This window comes from Apium graveolens, chromosome 6 (genome assembly GCF_009905375.1).
Source record: "Apium graveolens cultivar Ventura chromosome 6, ASM990537v1, whole genome shotgun sequence".
In the NCBI taxonomy this organism is placed as follows: Eukaryota; Viridiplantae; Streptophyta; class Magnoliopsida; order Apiales; family Apiaceae; genus Apium; species Apium graveolens.
This window is the reverse complement of record NC_133652.1, coordinates 149,214,317-149,233,593: the sequence shown is the minus strand read 5'-3', so window position 1 is coordinate 149,233,593 and position 19,277 is coordinate 149,214,317. Positions and strand designations below refer to the sequence as shown.

General features: G+C 33.1%; 1 protein-coding gene across 1 annotated transcript; it reads left to right on the top strand.

Annotated features, from left to right (window-relative positions):
- The first annotated feature begins 1,459 nt into the window (after positions 1 to 1,459).
- LOC141663950 (serine/threonine-protein kinase haspin homolog) lies at positions 1,460 to 8,297 on the top strand. The gene is made up of 14 exons (XM_074469796.1): positions 1,460 to 1,617; positions 1,728 to 1,977; positions 2,854 to 2,944; positions 3,481 to 4,064; positions 4,806 to 4,929; positions 5,145 to 5,257; positions 5,550 to 5,661; positions 5,810 to 5,902; positions 5,982 to 6,043; positions 6,124 to 6,254; positions 6,334 to 6,404; positions 6,485 to 6,537; positions 7,591 to 7,657; positions 7,958 to 8,297. Exons 1-14 carry the CDS (start codon positions 1,602 to 1,604, stop codon positions 8,081 to 8,083), a joined length of 1,893 nt encoding a protein of 630 aa, XP_074325897.1. The 5' UTR covers positions 1,460 to 1,601; the 3' UTR covers positions 8,084 to 8,297.
- Positions 8,298 to 19,277: the final 10,980 nt, after the last annotated feature.

The following is a 19,277-nucleotide window of genomic DNA, read 5'->3' as shown; positions in this document are numbered from 1 at the left end:
TAAGATCTCATCAATAATATAGTATTTGAACCTAACTTGAAATTATAATTATATAATCATTATATATTATTTAATTATTTATATTAAATTTTAATAAAATTATATAAAAAAATTAAAATATATAAATACTAACCAAGACCTGTGCATCGCACGGGCCGTAAATTAGTTATTATAATATAGACATAAATATTTTATAATTATATTCTTTAACTCTGAAGCACAGAAAAACATGAATACTAAATTTTTATTAAATGTATGCGAATATTTTTTATAATATACTTAGAAAATTTGGCTACGTTTTATTAAATTTTTTAATTTCCCAGTATTCATATATTTATTTTATATACGTAAGTATATTTGGGGTACAAGCGAAACAAATTGTTTGTGAACCATTTGAACTCGACTAGTAAAAAATTCAAATTCGGCTAAAAAATAATCGAACCGAGATCGATCTTGAACTTTTCAAATTTTTAATCGAGCTGAGCTCGATCTTCAAATTACTCGGCTCACGGTTCGCGAGTCTTATTAAACACATATTATTTTTAACTTTTCTATTATAAATATACTTTATATAAATATTAATATTGTAGTAGATCCGAATGAGTTCACATGCGATTGTCGAATATTTCTAGAACTTTTATTACGGCAATGTACTCTTTTACTTGGTTAAAATTTATTATTATTTATTTAATATTATTTAAAAATATTATGGCTTAAAATCATAATATACTGAAATTCTTTTTAATTTTTTTTACATAACTAATTTTAAAATCAAATTATTAGAGTATTAATTTTTTTTAGGTGTACTTTATTTTTGAGGTCAATATTTTAAAAGTAAATTTGGAATAAGATTAAAATTAAAACTAACAAGGAGATAAAGTTGGTGGCCAATGAACAAGCTGCAAGCATGCGACATGTCACTCGTATATATTAGCATTAATACTAGCATATAGTCAAAATCTATACTATATTATAATAGCCGAAATAGAGATAATTTGGTTCAACGGTTTGGTTCAACAATAATTCCCTAATTTTGATTATTACAAAAATAGATAAATAGTGTTATATATCTAATAAACTAATAAATTATTAAACTACTACTAAATATAGTATACTTATTCTAATAAAATACGAATACAACTTATCCTATTATTAAAAGATATAAATAATAGTGTTATATATCTGTTAAACTACTAAATTGTTAAACTACTAGAAATAGTCTATTTATTCTACTAAATTACGACCACATGTTATTCTATTATTTTTATTATAACTTTATAATAATTATATATTTATATAAATATTTTAAAAATATAATATAACTAGATAAATAAAAATTTAAAATATTAATGGGAACTAGTACATTTAATTACTAAGCTAAGACATTTAATTGGTACAAGGATGTTATGATAATTTCTCCTTACTGTACGGAGCAAAATGTTACTGCATTTAGCATCACCCGAAATAGTCGGTAAATGAATCGGGCTGACCCGTAACTTTCCCGCTGATATACTCATTTGAATCGCTCTCTCTCCCCCCTCTGTGCCTCGTAATTCGATCCCTCTCTCTCCCCTTGAAATTAAAACATTTCATCATCATCAATGGCTTCTCGCCCAGGTAAATTCACTAAAACCCTAATTTCCTCTTTCCTCTTTCAACTTTCAATTCACTACAATACACACTCATTTACACATCGCATACATCTACAATGTCTCTATACTTTGCAGGAAACGATTTGTGGTCTGAAATTATAGCAGAAGAAGAAAATCAAAACAGTAACTACGATACCGAACAGTCGAAACAACAACAGCAACCAGAAATCGCTGTGATTTACCGCCGTAAAAATGCAGTTAACAAACAGAAGAACGATTTGTTGATTATAAGTAGAGAAAAGGCGTGTGTTGGGAATGACAATCGTGTGAGTTGGGCACAGGCTCCGGTGAAACGAGTCAGTTGGAACCGAGCTCTTTCGACCAGGTTTTGCCCTAATTTTGTTTCTTTTCGTGGTTGATTTTTCTAAAGTGTGCTTGATTGAGTTGTATCGAATTATTTTACTTTTATGGATGTATTTTATCAGTTTTAACATAACAGAGAGAATGTATTTTTAATCTCAAATGAATAATCTCGAGAAATGAATAAAATTATAGGCTTAATTATTAACGGGCTCACTTACGTCGTTCTAATATATCAAGTGGATAACGGACAATTTTTTGGTCTTTTAAGCTTTATACTTTGATTCCGTGTATACACAATGCGATCTAGACACTGCTTGTTAAAAGTCATTTTCTACATATTTTTAAAATGTCGGTTTGTGACATTGCAAGATTGACTGAGTTGTGTAGTTTATATGAGTATAGATATCAACATTGTTGCTTCTTTGGTTACTTTGTGCATCTACTCTGTTGCTTATTTACTCTGTTTTGTTTTATGGTAAATTTTCGCGTACATTTGTCACTCTTGTGAATACTTTTCTTAACATCAAATGATATACTAACAGCTAATTTAGTGTAACTTGATGTTTTATATTAGTTGCTTGTCTGCCTTCCAGGGTCTTCTTCAGTTTATTAATGAGTTTGGTATTTTCGTCATGTACTCATGTGGACTCATGGTACGACAAGCTTGTGATTCTTTGTGTAGATATTTAAACTGATTTAGTTATTCTTATAGCTTATTTCTGACTTTATTGTTGCTGTTATCATGATTAATTTTCACTTTTGAGTATGTATCAACTTTTACTATCTTTGATTCTTCTATGCATATGGTTCAACTTGAAATGTCTTTTTAAAAGTGCTAGTAACTGTTGCTCAAAGCTAAATCTGGGTTTATGACATGAGATATATTTTGTAATGTCAGGGGAAGGACCAGTATAGCTGTTGCTGTATTCGTGGATCAGATACCTCAACAAAAACTTCAAAAAAGGAAAACAAAACCACCTATTCCAAGAGTATGTATTTATTACTTTATCTATCTCTTTTCTTTTCTGTTTCCTGAAGTTTCTGAATTCATTAACTTGCCAGTCAGTTGAAGAACTAACGTTTACTGAATGTTATAAATAATTAGTTATACTATCAAATAAGTTGGAGCTCACTCTTCGGTCGTGCTTTTCATACTTGGTATTATGGTGCCTGGTTGGATTCGCTTATATGATCCTATTTGGAGCATGAAATTTCCAAAAGGCAATATTTTGTTGGTTAACAAGCTCGGGTTCATAGTATGTCTACTTTAATTGTAATGTGCAGCTCTGACCTAATTTGTTTCACGTAATATTGGTCCAAAATTTCACTAGCCTAATTGTACTAATAGATGTCTAACCCCACAGATGAAATAAGGTTTGCTAGTGTTTGCATTTTTAGTCCCCCACACATGCTGCTGCTCTACATGTAGCTAGTTGTTTAACATTATTAGTGAGTAATTGGTTTTGAAATGCCGGTAAAGTTTACTAGTTAATACTGACATGCTCTTATGATCTGCTATATCTAGGGAAAAGGTTTACAACCTGCAAACTTTGATAAGGAGCGGGCCTACTTTGAAGAGGTTGATTCCTTCGAACTATTGGAGGAAAGCCCCTCACCTAAAAATATATGGAACAAGGGTGTCATAAGTGAAAATGTAGTTAAAACACAATTGTCCTCTGTATTGGAAAAATGGTTATTTAGAAGGAGGCTAAATTACAGTTGTGGTCCTTCTAAATCACTATCTACTATTTTAGGGACTCCTAGTTTGTTCAAAGAAGGTCCTTACATTTGTGATGATTCATTTGTAAGAACTCCAGAAAAAGGGTCTGCACTAATTTGTTCAAGTGTACCTTCTAACCAAGAATGCAAGTTTTGTTTAACCGGTAGAAGTGTTTCTGAAAGAATCATCTCTTCAAGGAAGAGCAGTAAAGCTTTACCATCAATGGCTGAGGGAGATTGTGAAGTTATTGCTGATGCAGTTCGGAATTTATCGTTGGCATCACGGCCTTCTTCACTGCTCAGTCATCGCTGCGAAGACTTTGCAGCACTGCTAGATTTTTGTGGACAGTCAGCTCCTTCAACACTATCAGATGTGTTCTCCACATATTGGTTTGTCTTTCACTTTTTCCTCTTCTTGTATTTTGTTATATTAAATTTATCGGTCAATCGGTATAATTTTTCACGTTTGAATTTTCTTTAAAGTGATTTTTGTCATCTCGCTTGACATCTCTAGTTTATCTGAAGCATTTCTGCCTTATGAACGAAACATCTGCTTTACACTTGTTCTATTATATTTTAGTTTCCACATTGACATATTTGATTTTGAATTATAAAATATAGTGACATTGCCTTCTGTTAAACCTGTATCATTTAGCTTGAGTCTTTGTTACTTTTATAATTATTTCAATTTGTTGTAATTTAGCGAAGTTTGTGATTCAGTAAGTTGCAGAAAAGATGCACCTACTTTATTTAACCAATGTTGAACAATTCCAGTATATGTTTCTACATCAAAAATGGCAAAATGCCCATTTTCTGTAATCCATAGTGCGATGTACTTGCACTTGCTGGTTATTTATTTGCTTGAGGAGGCTGATGAACCTTTTCTTCGATATTTTGTTTCCTAGTCAATGATCAAATATGCAGATTAAGAAGATAGCACTATGTCAGTTGTTATATGTGTAAAGGAATATATTAGCTATCACTTAGGCACATTATCATGGTACTGATTACATAAACATAACGTAGTCACATGTTATATATATGTTTCAGTTCCCAATCATTTCTGATCATTTTAAATTTTAATACGAAAGGCTGTAATTCTAATTTAACCTAAAATGAAAAACTACGCAGCGATCCAAAAAGTATCATCAAGGTTGGTGAAGGTACTTATGGTGAGGCTTTTAAAGCTGGGAAAACTGTTTGCAAGGTTGTTCCATTTGATGGTGATTTACGAGTGAATGGAGAAATTCAAAAGGTAATTGTTTTTAGTAGCAATCCTTTTTTTACAAGAGATAGCCCTTACCATTGGGCTATCTCATCGCATTCGGCTCTCGAAGCATTTCAGTAGTTACTTAAATATAATCCCCTCCCCCCCTTTTGTTAGAAATTATGATTATGTTATGTTATTGAGTTTGGTGATCTTCTGAGAAGTTCATGTTAGTTAACCATCATCTTCTTCATATTCTTCAGCGTGCAGCAGAATTGTTTGAGGAGGTTGCACTCTCTCGGACACTTAATCATTTAAGGGGAGATGGGGGTCATACTTGTGACAACACTTGTACTACATTCATACAGACAATTGAGTAAGTTTGGATCTGTCTTTATTTCTGTTTCTTTTCCATTGGAAACTATGTAGCCTGTTTAGAACCCTTTTGTTTCTTGACTAATTACAGAAGTGCAAATATATATCTTTTGCTTTTGAACAGATTCATAATTATGTTGTCAATTAGTAGAGTAAACTTACGGTCGAAAAAGAGACTAAATTTCAAATTAGATATAGATGTACAAACCGTGAATTCCTTCATATCTTTTGCTAGTGCAGACAACTTATGGTTTGGATGAACATTTAAAATTTTACATTTTCTTTTCTAACAGTGCAAAGGTATGTCAAGGACGTTATGATAATGAACTGATAAGAGCATGGGAACATTGGGATAACAAGCATAGTTCAGAAAATGATCATCCCAAGGAATTTCCAGAGGATCAGGTTGTTTACACTACCAATTTTAGCTGGATGTTGTTTGGTATTGATGAATACGTTTGATTCAATTTGGGACTCGAACTCAATATAGCTCAAAAGAAAATACACATCTTTCTCTTGCTCTTTCACTTACAGTGGATGAAATTGTTTACAGTGCTATGTCATCTTTGTTCAAGAACATGGAGGACAAGATCTTGAAAGCTTTGTGCTTCTTAATTTTGATGAAGCACGGAGTTTGTTGGTTCAGGTCATTGTTCTTTACATATACCGTCTTGGGTTATATACGTGCGCCTTTTTGTTCAATGCTTGGTGATCTTTTGCAACAGGTTACAGTTGCCTTGGCTGTGGGAGAGGCTGCTTATGAATTTGAACACAGAGATTTGCATTGGTTTAGTAATTTTACAATCTTCTGGTGTTCATTTCTTTCCAGCTTACTGTTACTTTATAATTTTCTGATGTTGGTTACAGGGGGAATATTCTCTTAAGTCGTAAAGATTCTGCAATGCTGCAGTTCAATCTTGAGGGCAAGAGTTTGCATGTCAAAACATTTGGATTATGGATATCAATAATTGATTTTACTCTCTCAAGAATTAACACCGGTGAAAGCTTATTCTATCTGAGTTATTATACGTTTTCTGGTATGATCCAAAATGTGATATGTTATATAATTCTCTACAGGTGAAGATATTCTTTTCTTGGATTTATCTTCTGACCCCGAACTCTTTGAGGGTCCAAAGGGAGATAAACAAGTAAGTATGCGCAACTGAAATATTATGGCACTTCTGGTGAAGTTTGAAAGGATCTCTGACAATATAAATTTCGTATGTAGGCCGATACGTACAGGAAAATGAAGGAGGCTACAGAAGATTGCTGGGAGGAAAGGTATATCTGTAAATTTCCATCTCCTAATGTTAGGATTACAAGGAAACAGATTAGTAACTTAGTACACATGTCTTTTATGTTTATTGATTGTATATATTTGGTGAAAGAGAAGGGGAAATGATAATATTTCATATCAAGTGCATTACATAGATTATTACTCCTGTTCTATAATTTGGAAGCTGTCCTGCTACTTAAAAAATATAGCATTTATTTGTCAAGCAATTTACCACCACCACAAGCTAAGCTCCATACTTAATAGAAATGTGCCAGCACATTTTACTGTTGGACTCAGTTTTGTTGATAAAATCCTTTTTAAGTGCATTCTTCTATCTAGGCTTCCTATCGAAAAATGATATAAGATGAAGAACTAGAGTTCTTTTCCTTTGTTAATGAACATCCACACCCACTTTTGCCTTTGACAAGGATTAACTCTCAACTTCCTATGAAGGGGGTGATTGAGGGCGGTACTGCTAGGGAAAGAGTCTCTGGTAGAAATGAAATGGATATATTGAAGGATGAAACGCAATAACTTTAAATGATGATGTCTAATAGAAAATATGTGTTTCTTCGTGATTGAAGCAACATTTGTACACATTACATTTTAACACATGAAATTTTCATAGATGGGTATTTGGAAGAGAAATGCATAGAAGACTAAGTCACCAAGTTATGGTGAAGTTCCGTGTTTTCATTCTGAAGAAAGTTTTGTTACAGGGTTCCCAGTTCTCACTTAGCTTTAACAAAACTCAGACTAGTGTACAAAAAGATAAAGCATATCGTTAAGGGGGTCTTTTATGGATTATATGGTTTGACAGTATTGCTTAGGCTTTTGGTTCGTTAGTTATAAATGTGTCACAAACATTCCTATTGTCATTCTTAGTTCTGTAATAAAATTAAACTTGCTTATAAGTTGAAACAAGTAAAACCTTAATGTTTCTATATTGTAGTAGTTACTGGACAAAAGATCTTAGCTTTTCCATAACTTTTAACAAATATGTTACTGGTCAATACTTTGCAGTTGCTGATAACCTCTTTGTGTTTGTCATCATACAGCTTCCCCAAGACCAATGTGTTGTGGCTGCAGTATTTGGTGGATATTTTGCTACTGAAAAAAACATTTGTAAGTTCTCGGATCTGCTTTAAACATTTAAGTGAATTGCTTAACATATTTATAAATTTTGACGAAATCATTAAATCAGAAGAGAATTTATCAATGCCAGCCTTCTTAAATGACTTGTATCTGCCATATTAAAGTGAATGAAAACGAAAGTGGCACTCGATAAACATTTACTTGTACAAGATAGTAAATCCCTATGTGTTTTTGCTAGAAGTCCATAACACAGTTCAGTTCTATGAACCACTAGGTGCCATATGTATTATATATACACATCAATAATGTCTGTTTTATATTATATGACAGGATCGAAGTTCAAAAGATGAGAGAGAATTGCGATCCTTAAAAAAGAGGCTGAACAGTTATGGTTCAGCAAAAGAAGCAACCGCCGATCCTTTCTTCAGAGAATTGTATGTTGACAATACTCTCTGAAGGTGATCTTAGTTTAATGCTGTGTTAATTGTATGCATTATAAACACTACTAGCTTCATGCATTTCCAAGGCCTTCCTTTAGTTTGAAACCACCTGGATTTTGAAATTTATGTTCTATCCTAGTATCAGATGCTGTTACCAGATGTAAAACATCATCAATCAACTTAAAGTATATTAGTTCAAGTCTCTAATTATGAATTTATTTCTTTTTGCCTTTCTTTTTTGCTGATCAGATTTAGACATTGGGGTTATAATATAGAAATAGCTTAAAGCGTGGATGTACTACACAGATTTTTTTTAATATTACCTAATTTTAAAAATAATATTTGAATTCAATTCTTAATTTTGTTCATTTAAAATTTTAAATGATATAAATTCATGATAATTATATAAGTAAACGTATATGTTCATAATTTTTTAGTACATTTAAACTTATTTAAAGTGATAACATTGGTAAGAGAGGAAATATTATTATAATTAAATTATTATTTTATTGAGGGTAAAAATATAATGTCTCAATTATGTTGGAATCTTAAAAAAAATATTATTTTAGCATTGTGATTACTTAATTGATTAATTATAACTCTATAAAAGATATTTTAAAAAGACAATATTACTGATTGAATGATATAGTTTTATTGATAATTTTAAGTGTATTTAAAAGAAAATATTTATGTTTTAAATAAAATTTGATTTTTTATTTCACATGAATAGGATACGAATTATAATTAGTCTAATATTAATTTGATTTGTCTTGGATTAGTGATTTACATTTTTTTTATTTTAGCCTGATGCCCAATACACTGACCAAATCAATCTAATTATTTTTAGTTTTTTTTAAACTCCAGATAATAAGATAATATTATTTTAGACTGAATAATTAGTATATATGCTTTTTGTTGGGCGAATTGTATATTTATTTTAGTTTTGTGTTAGTCTAAATCAATTGTATAATATATTTTTTTATTCTGGATAGATAAAATATATTATTTTGTTTATCCGAGTTCATTAGTATAATTTTTTTAGGAGGATTGATAGTATTAATATTTTATCGGAGCCCGAGTCACATTAAGTTGAATTTAATATAAATTATAGTGATATAGAGTTCGATGTAAAATAAAATTGAAATTGGTAAAGTAACAGACGAAGTTGGCTTCAATATAAATTAGAATTATAATTGATCGACCCAATGATTAGAATTAGAATAATTAAGTAAGGGTGATTAAGTAATTTCAGTAAGTACCAACCGACCAACTACCAAACTTTTAATATTTCGTCTATTATAATATAGTATAATATTGATAGTATAGATAGATTAGTTAAAGGAGGAATACTAAATTTGGATTTTTAAGGATTTTCTAGGAATTTCAAAAATTTACTGGCATGAACGATTTTAAAAAGTTTAGAAGTTGGGTATATTCCATTTCAATTTTAAAAATACATAAAAATTTGGTGGTTTGAAATTTTATTTTTTGACTAATATGACTATATATAGCCTTACACTCAAGTACATATGAGGAGAAATTCTAAGATGAGTTTAAGTCGAAACTAGGAATGGGACGGCGAGAATAAATTTTTAACCATTTGAGGTAACCAATCTTTCTTGGTTATATTCAATTTAGATATCTATGATATACTATAATGATGAGGAATGATAATAAGGAATTAATATATATATATAGTCTTTTTGAAACTGAATTAATATATATATATTATTAATTAATTTATATTTATATCGAGTCTAAAGATAAACCATGTAATATGTGGAGTTAGAAATATATTAATTGTTATAATATGATTATCAGATGGTCAATATTGTGAGCTTGTAATAGTAGGGCTATGAACTAGCACTTGAAATTACATATATGCAATTAATGCCTTATTCCTTGCATTGCCTATAAAAGCCATGCAATTGTGAATGAAAAGAACACACCAGCAACAATCTCTCCTTTGCTTGCATTCTTTTTATCACCTCTTTGTCCTTTTTATTTAATCCACCTATTGTTATAATATAGTTAGTATTTTACAACACGTTATCAGCACGAAGTCCTGCAGAAACTGAGAAGGTATACTTTTAATTTAAATTTACTTATATATGAGTAGACGTGGTTACATCCTCTACATATAATTTTAATATATATATATATATATATATATATATATATATGACCGAAGTAGACGTGGTTATACCCTCTACTAATAATTTAAATATATATGGCCGGAGCACCGCTTATTATTTTACGGTACCATTTAATTTTGGGTAATACCGAAGTATAGTGGGAATCTCAATTTATAATTTGCATAACTGTCGGATAATAACTTTTTGCCCCTAACTAACTTATGCAGGATTATCCACTTTAAGTTATTATTGGTCGGAGATAACCTGCATACGCAGACGTCCGTATGGCGGGTGAAAATCCATTTGTCATTTTATATATAGGTCTGTTTATATTATCAATGATAATAATGATATATACATTGATTATTGCGTACTTGTTAACGCACCTGATTAACTAGGATTTTATGTAATATTTACATTAATGAATTAAAATTTAATAATTATCGTGTGTTAGGTCCCAATTTGTTTGTAGAAGGGGGGTTGAATACAAACAGTACCAAATAATCGAATAAATGCGGAATAAAAAAATGTGAAACAAAATTCAAGTTAAATAAAAATATTATTAAACTTGAAAGGTGTTACAACAACTGTATCGATTACAAGGTATTAATCTCAAATCAATTATCACAAATCTAGAATAAATTCGACATGAACTTTTTCTATTTTTGCAATAATTAGAATCAAATGCTAAACGCGATTTGAGATTAAGTTCTAGGGATTTTGATCCGCTAGATTGTTACACAAGAACAAGATAAAGATTTCTAGTTGATTGGATTTAACTTTGCAATCTAGAAATTGATCTTTGAATTTCAGCAGAGAACAATGAAATATTTCTTAGGCGGCTGCTGTGTTCTTGTATTTTTCAGTTAGTGAATGTCTTCTGCTTCTTTTTCTTTTTGTATGCAATCCAACAAAATTACTTGAACTGCAATGACAATCGGTAGGACAATCTCTTTGGCTCAGCAAGACTTTCAGTAGGACTTTCAATTGTACTAGCAAGACAATCTGATTGAACTACAATGACTATCGGTATGACAATCAGTTGAACTAGCAAGACAATCTCTTTCCTAGTGTAACTTTCGGTATGACAATTGAAATGACTTGGCATGACAATCAGTATGACAATCCAGATTGTCATGCTAGTTCATTTTCAATTGTCTTGCTGATTTAAGACTGTTTTTAAACCAATTAAACTTCTGAAAATTCCTAAAATTAATTCAGAATTAATTAATCAATTAATTCAATTAATAAATAAATTATTCTTCGCAGATATAATTTATTTTCTTAATTAAATTAGATGACTTAATTAATTAATAGAGAATTAATTCTAGTCTTGAGCAACAACCATTCTTCTGCAAATCTTCTGAAAATCACTGAAAATTATGAATCAATTCCACCACTTCAACGTTGACACTCGATGTACTGTCTGGTTCATGAGTGACTAACTTCCGTGACGTTTCTTCATGTGTTGACTTTGATACTCTGATTTTCTTCAGATTAAATCCTTGTAATTAATGATACTCTGACGAGATCTCTGTCACTTGATTAAATCCACGATCTTGATTTATATCACTGAGGCATGATCAACTTCTTGAACTTCTTCCAGTGAATTAACTCTTCAAGTCTGTAGATGAACCATGTTTCTGAATCCTTTGACAGATATTACTTTGCGAGATCTCTCTGACGGTCGATCCACTATTTACTTATTACATTCTTATTTTGAGTTGAGTTGAATCCTCGAATATACAAATAGGCTATGACATATGACTTACAATCTCCCCCTATTTGTTTGTTAGACAATAACACACAAATACCTAGAGGATAACTCAACTAACAAATAAGAAAAAGATATAAACATACATGCAAAGTAAATAGCAGAAAAGTTCTGGATGAGATTTAACATTTTCCAGATTCCAAGTAGATGTTCCTCTAGACTGAACATATCTTCAAGTAGTTCCATCTTCATTTGTACAACCACATTTCCTGTTGAGAAGCCCATATCTCTTGCTTCTCCCCCTATGAGAATCAACTGATTAAAGAAGATCACCTTGTGTTTACCACCTCTCCCGTACAATAGGATCCGCAGATAAAAACCAATGGTACTCCCCTAACAGCTTCTTCCCTTACTAGGAAATCACCTTGTGTTTACCACCTCTCCCGTACAATAGGATCCGTAGTTACAAACAACAATGGTGTGGTGTAGTGTACATATAGGATCTTTTTCTTCCTCCCTGCTATTTCTCCCCCTTAGTTGAGGAATCCTCCAAACTATTACTTAAGCTTTTATCTCCTCCTTAAAGAAGGAATGTATGCCGTCGTCTGAAGGAGTTCTCATATTTCACTTGGTTGGAAAAGAAATAACAAGTAGTTTCTCTTTCTTCCTTACTGTGAGTGTGTGATTGTGTTTTAGTGTACCTCACATGTGTTTCACTCTTCTCTCCACTCGTGTTTACACTCATTCTCACAAGTGTATCACTCCTCTCATAGCTCCAAAAATCAGCTATACCTGCAAGGAAAATCACCTTAGCCATCCTTAAGGAGGTCACAGGTGGTGCAATGGGAGTTCACAAATCCCCATCCTTGTTAAACTCGTCAGATAAATCTGAGTCATAATCTACAAGTTGCTAGTTTCCCTTTTAGGGTTCCAGATTTGAATTCTGGGAAGGTAAACAATGATCCAAAGAATTTAGCATAAAGATCAAAGTTCCCTTCTAATGTCTGTGAAGACATTTCCTTGTGACTTATCAGGTAATATCTGAATCATTGTCAACAAGTTGCCGATCTGCACCTATGTCAGATCCATTATCCGCAGATGCATCCAGGGGATTTAAGCCTGGGGAGGTAGATACTGACCACTGACATATGACTTTTGGATCAGTATCCTCTCCTAACACCTGTAAAGACAATTGGTCCACTAACGAACCTTGAACAATCGAATCTGACCTTAAAATGGTCGAAACTCTTGTTTCCGTCAACTCATCCTTTGTGTGTGTAACCTCTTCTTGTGCATCAAGAATTGTTTATGTTTGAAGTGGTGACACTACATCGGATACCTTGGCTGACAGGCAAAATTCAATAGACGCACCCTGTTGAGAGAATGAATCTAGTAACTGTTTTTGTGCCTTTTCAGCCATTACATCTTTTTGAGAAGATGTATGGGGGCTAGCAGTTGTCTCGGTTTAAATACTACTCATCTATGTAGGAGACAGAGCTACTGGGTTGACTACAGAACCTTCCTTATGTGGTGCACTAAGGCACTATCTCCCTCACGCTCATTCATACTACATTTAGTGGTAAGAGAGTGTTGGTTGGTTCTGTTTCTGTGTTTGTCTTTACAGTCTGGGATAGACGTTGTGGGTTTTCAACCTCATGACTGTCAATGAAAGAAAGCCATTGGAGACTGAACCTGTAACACAGAATATATGGTAATAGAGAGAAAATGATTTACAATAGTGATTTCAAAAGATTTTACATGGCATAAGAAATCACTAATGTAGAAAGAAGTTTGATTTTGTTTTTCAATATGAATGGGTTTTTGATAAAACATTGATCACTTAGGGTAAAGTCTAAGTAATTCTCATTCATGTCAAAAACTTACAAATATCTGCAACATAATGTTAACAAGATATCATTGACCGATACTTGTCAAGTACTTTAGATACTAATTGTTATGTTGCATAATTAATATATCACTGCACATATAAAACAATATGATTGTGCCTAGTGATAAGATAGTTATAAATATGACGACTCTACTTATTCATATAAAACTGTAACTGCAGTTAGAGTGCCATACCATGTCCTTGACGATTGCTTGAGCAGTATACTAGTTCATACCAACCTGAAGTGAGATTGTGAAGAAGAGATTGCATAGTCCAATAGATCTGCAGCTGCAAAGTCCATGAACTGTGGTGCACTGACTTCCTCTTTTAACTCACCAATCAGGAGTACACTTGTACACATCTTACTAGAGTACAATTCCAAGTGTAATGTGCAGCAGGTGCCTGATATGTCGTAATATTCTCAAGTCTCGTCACTGGTGCTATATGTTAGATACTACTTCCTGATAATAACCTAGCACAATATACAAAATTACAATGATAACATTCCCAGCTTGCAAACAGCCATATCCCTCAGATAAACCTTTGTTGTTATCTCCAAAGGTAACCAGGGGGCCAGCTTTCTCAACCACATTTGATAGCAGGGCTCTATCTCCGGTCATATGTCTTGATGATCCACTGTCAAGAATCCACACTACCGGTTATACTTGTTTAATGCCCTGCACTACAAATGGATTAGACCTTCTTCGGAACCCAAACTTGGTTGGGCCCGACATACTTGTAGAACTGTCCTTTGTCAGGCAAAACAACATTTTTAATTTTAATTGTCTCAACTTTCTCAATGACTGAACATTTGACCTGGTAAACAGCCTTAACAAATTTCTGTTTAAGCTTAGGCACAAATGTCTCCTTTCTAGCCTTAGAAGGACTGGCAGTCTTAGACCTATCATGCTTCTTGTTATTCACATGCTGACGAGGAGTAGTCTTATCATTAGACACATGCTTACCATTAAAATAAGCATACATCATATTAAAAGCACAAGACATACAATTAGAAACACCACATGCTTTATGAGAGTGATTAACAGCAGGCAATTTATGCATGGTAGACATGGCATTTTTGTTATCCAACTCATGTGTGTCTGAGTTAGTCTCAGTTGCTTTCACAACTTTGACTGGAACTTTCGATACACTTGACTTGGAAACAACCTTCTCATTAGCAAGATCTTCAGCACATATTTCTTCTTGAATAACAGAAGAGGTCGCATCAAATGGTTCAGCAATTAATGCTTTATAGAGGGGTTCATCAACACCCTTAAGCACATGTGGTACTTCCCTCCCTATAGCACAGACATGAGGAGGGGAGTTTATGCCTAATTCTCCAATAGCAGGATTGTAATCATAACCTATTCCAGATGTTTGATTAACAGCTTGCTTACTGTAGAACTCTTTAGCCTTCGAAGAAGAATTGAAGTAGGCTCTAACCTTAGTCTCAAGACCGGTGATCTTGTCTTTGAGAATAGTTTCGAGTTTTCTATAACAGTCAACTCTATTCTCTAGAAAAGATACCTGTTCTTTTAATTTGTCTTGATTAATATGCACAAGTCTTAATTCATTGACCTCTTTCTCAAGGTCTGTGATCTTTAAACTTAACAGTTCATTATCACGACGTGCACAATCTAAGTTACCTCTTAGATGATAAACCATTTCAGCATCAGAAAGTTTTACCTCTATTCTTGACGATGAAGCTTTTCCATCAATAGCCATAAGAGCAAGATTTCCTTCATCTTCATCTTCACTGTCAGTATCATCCCAGCTTCTTCCCTTTGCCAGATAAGCCCTTTCAGAGTTCTTTCTTACTTGCTTTGGCTTCCTACATTTTGTGGCAAAGTGTCCCAACTCATTGCAGTTATAGCATCTAATGGTGCTCCGTTTAACCATCCCTATTTTATATCCACCACTGCTGGTGTTAGAGGATGAAGATCCACCTTTCTGGAATTTGTTGTAGTGGGACTTGTACTTAAGCTTGGGATTCTTCTTGAATCTGACATGGGAGAATCTCTTGACAATTTGGGCCATTGACTCGTCTTCCAATTGCTCCAGCTCTTCCAAGGAATAAAAATCATCACTTGATTGATTTGTAGTAGGAGGATCATATTCTGCTACTAACATATTTTCCACAGCCTTGGAACACTGTACCATTCTCTCCAATTGTTGAGATTGCTGTTGTTGTTGACCTTCAGCTACAAGTGCAGTAGATGTGCTGACCATTCTATCCTTCCCGTAGACTTCCTTCTGTTGAATCTGCTCCAACTCATAGGTTTTTAACACTCCATAGAGCCTGTCCAAAGAAATCTCACTCAGATCTCTAGCTTCTCTAATGGAAGTGATTCTATGTTCAAGATGAGCTGGCAGTGTTAAAAGGAACTTTTTGTTGACCTCCCTGATTGAATAATACTTTCCATTGATGTTCAGGTTGTTGATCAACGCATTGTACCTCTCAAACACTTCAGTAATTCCTTCTCCTGGATTTGATTTGAAATGTTCATATTCAGAGGTTAGGATTTCCAACTTGTTCTCCCTAACTTCCTCTGTGCCTTCATTAATTACCTCAATAGTTTCCCACATGTGTTTAGAATTTTTACAGTTCATCACATGTCTGTTCATCAAGGGATCAAGGGAATCAATTAATATTAATTGAAGGCTGGCATCCAAGGAGGCTTCTTCCTTCTCAGCAGGAGTAAAATCTTCGGGCTCTTTTAGATAGGTTCTAGCTTTAGTAGTCACCACACCATCTATTATTACCTCCGGTTCAATAACCATCGGAGTTTTTATACCCTTCTTTAACAAGTTTGAATATTTGGGATTTGCAACTTGTAAAAATAATAGCATCTTCTTCTTCCACATGATATAATTCTCTTTATCAAATTGTGGAATTTTAACGGTTCCAACTTTATGTGAAGTCATTATGAATTTTTGAATAAATAAAAATTCAAGGAGTTGAAAAATCACAAAAGTCTAGGATCTTGATGTGTTCGTTAATCAGAAGGCTCTGATACCAATTGTTAGGTCCCAATTTATTTGTAGAAGGGGGGTTGAATACAAACAGTACCAAATAATCGAATAAATGCGGAATAAAAAAAATGTGAAACAAAATTCAAGTTAAATAAAAATATTATTAAACTTGAAAGGTGTTACAACAACTGTATCGATTACAAGGTATTAATCTCAAATCAATTATCATAAATCTAGAATAAATTCGACATGAACTTTTTCTATTTTTGCAATAATTAGAATCAAATGCTAAACGCGATTTGAGATTAAGTTCTAGGGATTTTGATCCGCTAGATTGTTACACAAGAACAAGATAAAGATTTCTAGTTGATTGGATTTAACTTTGCAATCTAGAAATTGATCTTTGAATTTCAGCAGAGAACAATGAAATATTTCTTAGGCGGCTGCTGTGTTCTTGTATTTTTCAGTTAGTGAATGTCTTCTGCTTCTTTTTCTTTTTGTATGCAATCCAACAAAATTACTTGAACTGCAATGACAATCGGTAGGACAATCTCTTTGGCTCAGCAAGACTTTCAGTAGGACTTTCAATTGTACTAGCAAGACAATCTGATTGAACTACAATGACTATCGGTATGACAATCAGTTGAACTAGCAAGACAATCTCCTTCCTAGTGTAACTTTCGGTATGACATTTGAAATGACTTGGCATGACAATCAGTATGACAATCCAGATTGTCATGCTAGTTCATTTTCAATTGTCTTGCTGATTTAAGACTGTTTTTAAACCAATTAAACTTCTGAAAATTCCTAAAATTAATTCAGAATTAATTAATCAATTAATTCAATTAATAAATAAATTATTCTTCGCAGATATAATTTATTTTCTTAATTAAATTAGATGACTTAATTAATTAATAGAGAATTAATTCTAGTCTTGAGCAACAACCATTCTTCTGCAAATCTTCTGAAAATCACTGAAAATTATGAATCAATTCCACCACTTCAACGTTGACACTCGATGTACTGTCTGGTTCATGAGTGACTAACTTCCGTGACGTTTCTTCATGTGTTGACTTTGATACTCTGATTTTCTTCAGATTAAATCCTTGTAATTAATGATACTCTGACGAGATCTCTGTCACTTGATTAAATCCACGATCTTGATTTATATCACTGAGGCATGATCAACTTCTTGAACTTCTTCCAGTGAATTAACTCTTCAAGTCTGTAGATGAACCATGTTTCTGAATCCTTTGACAGATATTACTTTGCGAGATCTCTCTGACGGTCGATCCACTATTTACTTATTACATTCTTATTTGAGTTGAGTTGAATCCTCGAATATACAAATAGGCTATGACATATGACTTACATCGTGTTAATTCAGATTTAGTATGACAAATGTTACAAGTTTGTCGTTCGTTGCCTTGGACATTTCTGGCGATAATTATTTATCATTGGTACAAGATGTAAAGTTACATTTGGGTTCAAAGAAATTAAGCGATATAATAAAGGCAGAAAATAAATCTACGGCTGAAGAAAACTTTACCTCTATAATTTTTCTCCGACACCACATGCATGGAGATTTAAAATCTGAGTACTTGGAAGTCGAGGATCCCTTTTATTTTATGGGAAAATCTAAAGGATAGGTTCGATCACCAGAAACTAGTTTATCTACCTGCAGCTGAAAATGATTGGGCTAATTTAAGAATTCAGGATTTTAAGAGTGTCCGAGCATATAGCTCTGCTTTGTTCAAAATAAGTTCTAGGCTTATTATGTGTGGTGAGAAAGTTACGGAAAAAAAATCGATAAAATACTATCAACTTTTCACCCCAACAATATCAACTTAGCAGAGATGTATAGGGAGCGCAAATTTACTAAGTTCGGGGATCTTCTATCAACTCTCCTCGTTGCAGAACATAATCATGGATTGGTGATTAAGAATCATCAATCCCGTCCAACAGGATCTGCCCCATTACCTGAAGTAAATAACATGTCTTTCCAGCAGAATGTACGTGGAAAAGGGTACAGAGGTGGACGGGGCCAAGGGCGGTACCGTGGACGAGGTCGGAGCCACGGCATTTTCGTCCATATAACAACTCTGGTCACCGGAAGTGGCAATCTGAATCACAGAGTAAAAGAAAGGCACCGCGAGGAGGAAAAACTGAAAATGTTTGCTATAGGTGCGGCATGGATGGGCACTGGACACGTAATTGTCATACCCCAGATCATTTTGTTAAGCTATACCAATCTTCTCAAAAATCAAAAGAGAAAATGATAGAAACAAATTTCGCCAACAATAATATAGATGATTTTCCGAGAATCACAACAGGAGGAATAATCATTAATGGTCCGAATGAACCTAGCGAAACTCCCATATGGGAGGCTGAAGATTAGTTTCATATAATTACTATAGTAGTATGTATTGTGTGCTTTATTTTGTTTGAACTATGTAGTGTGTTATGTTCTTATCAAATAAATTATGTTTCTTAATTATAT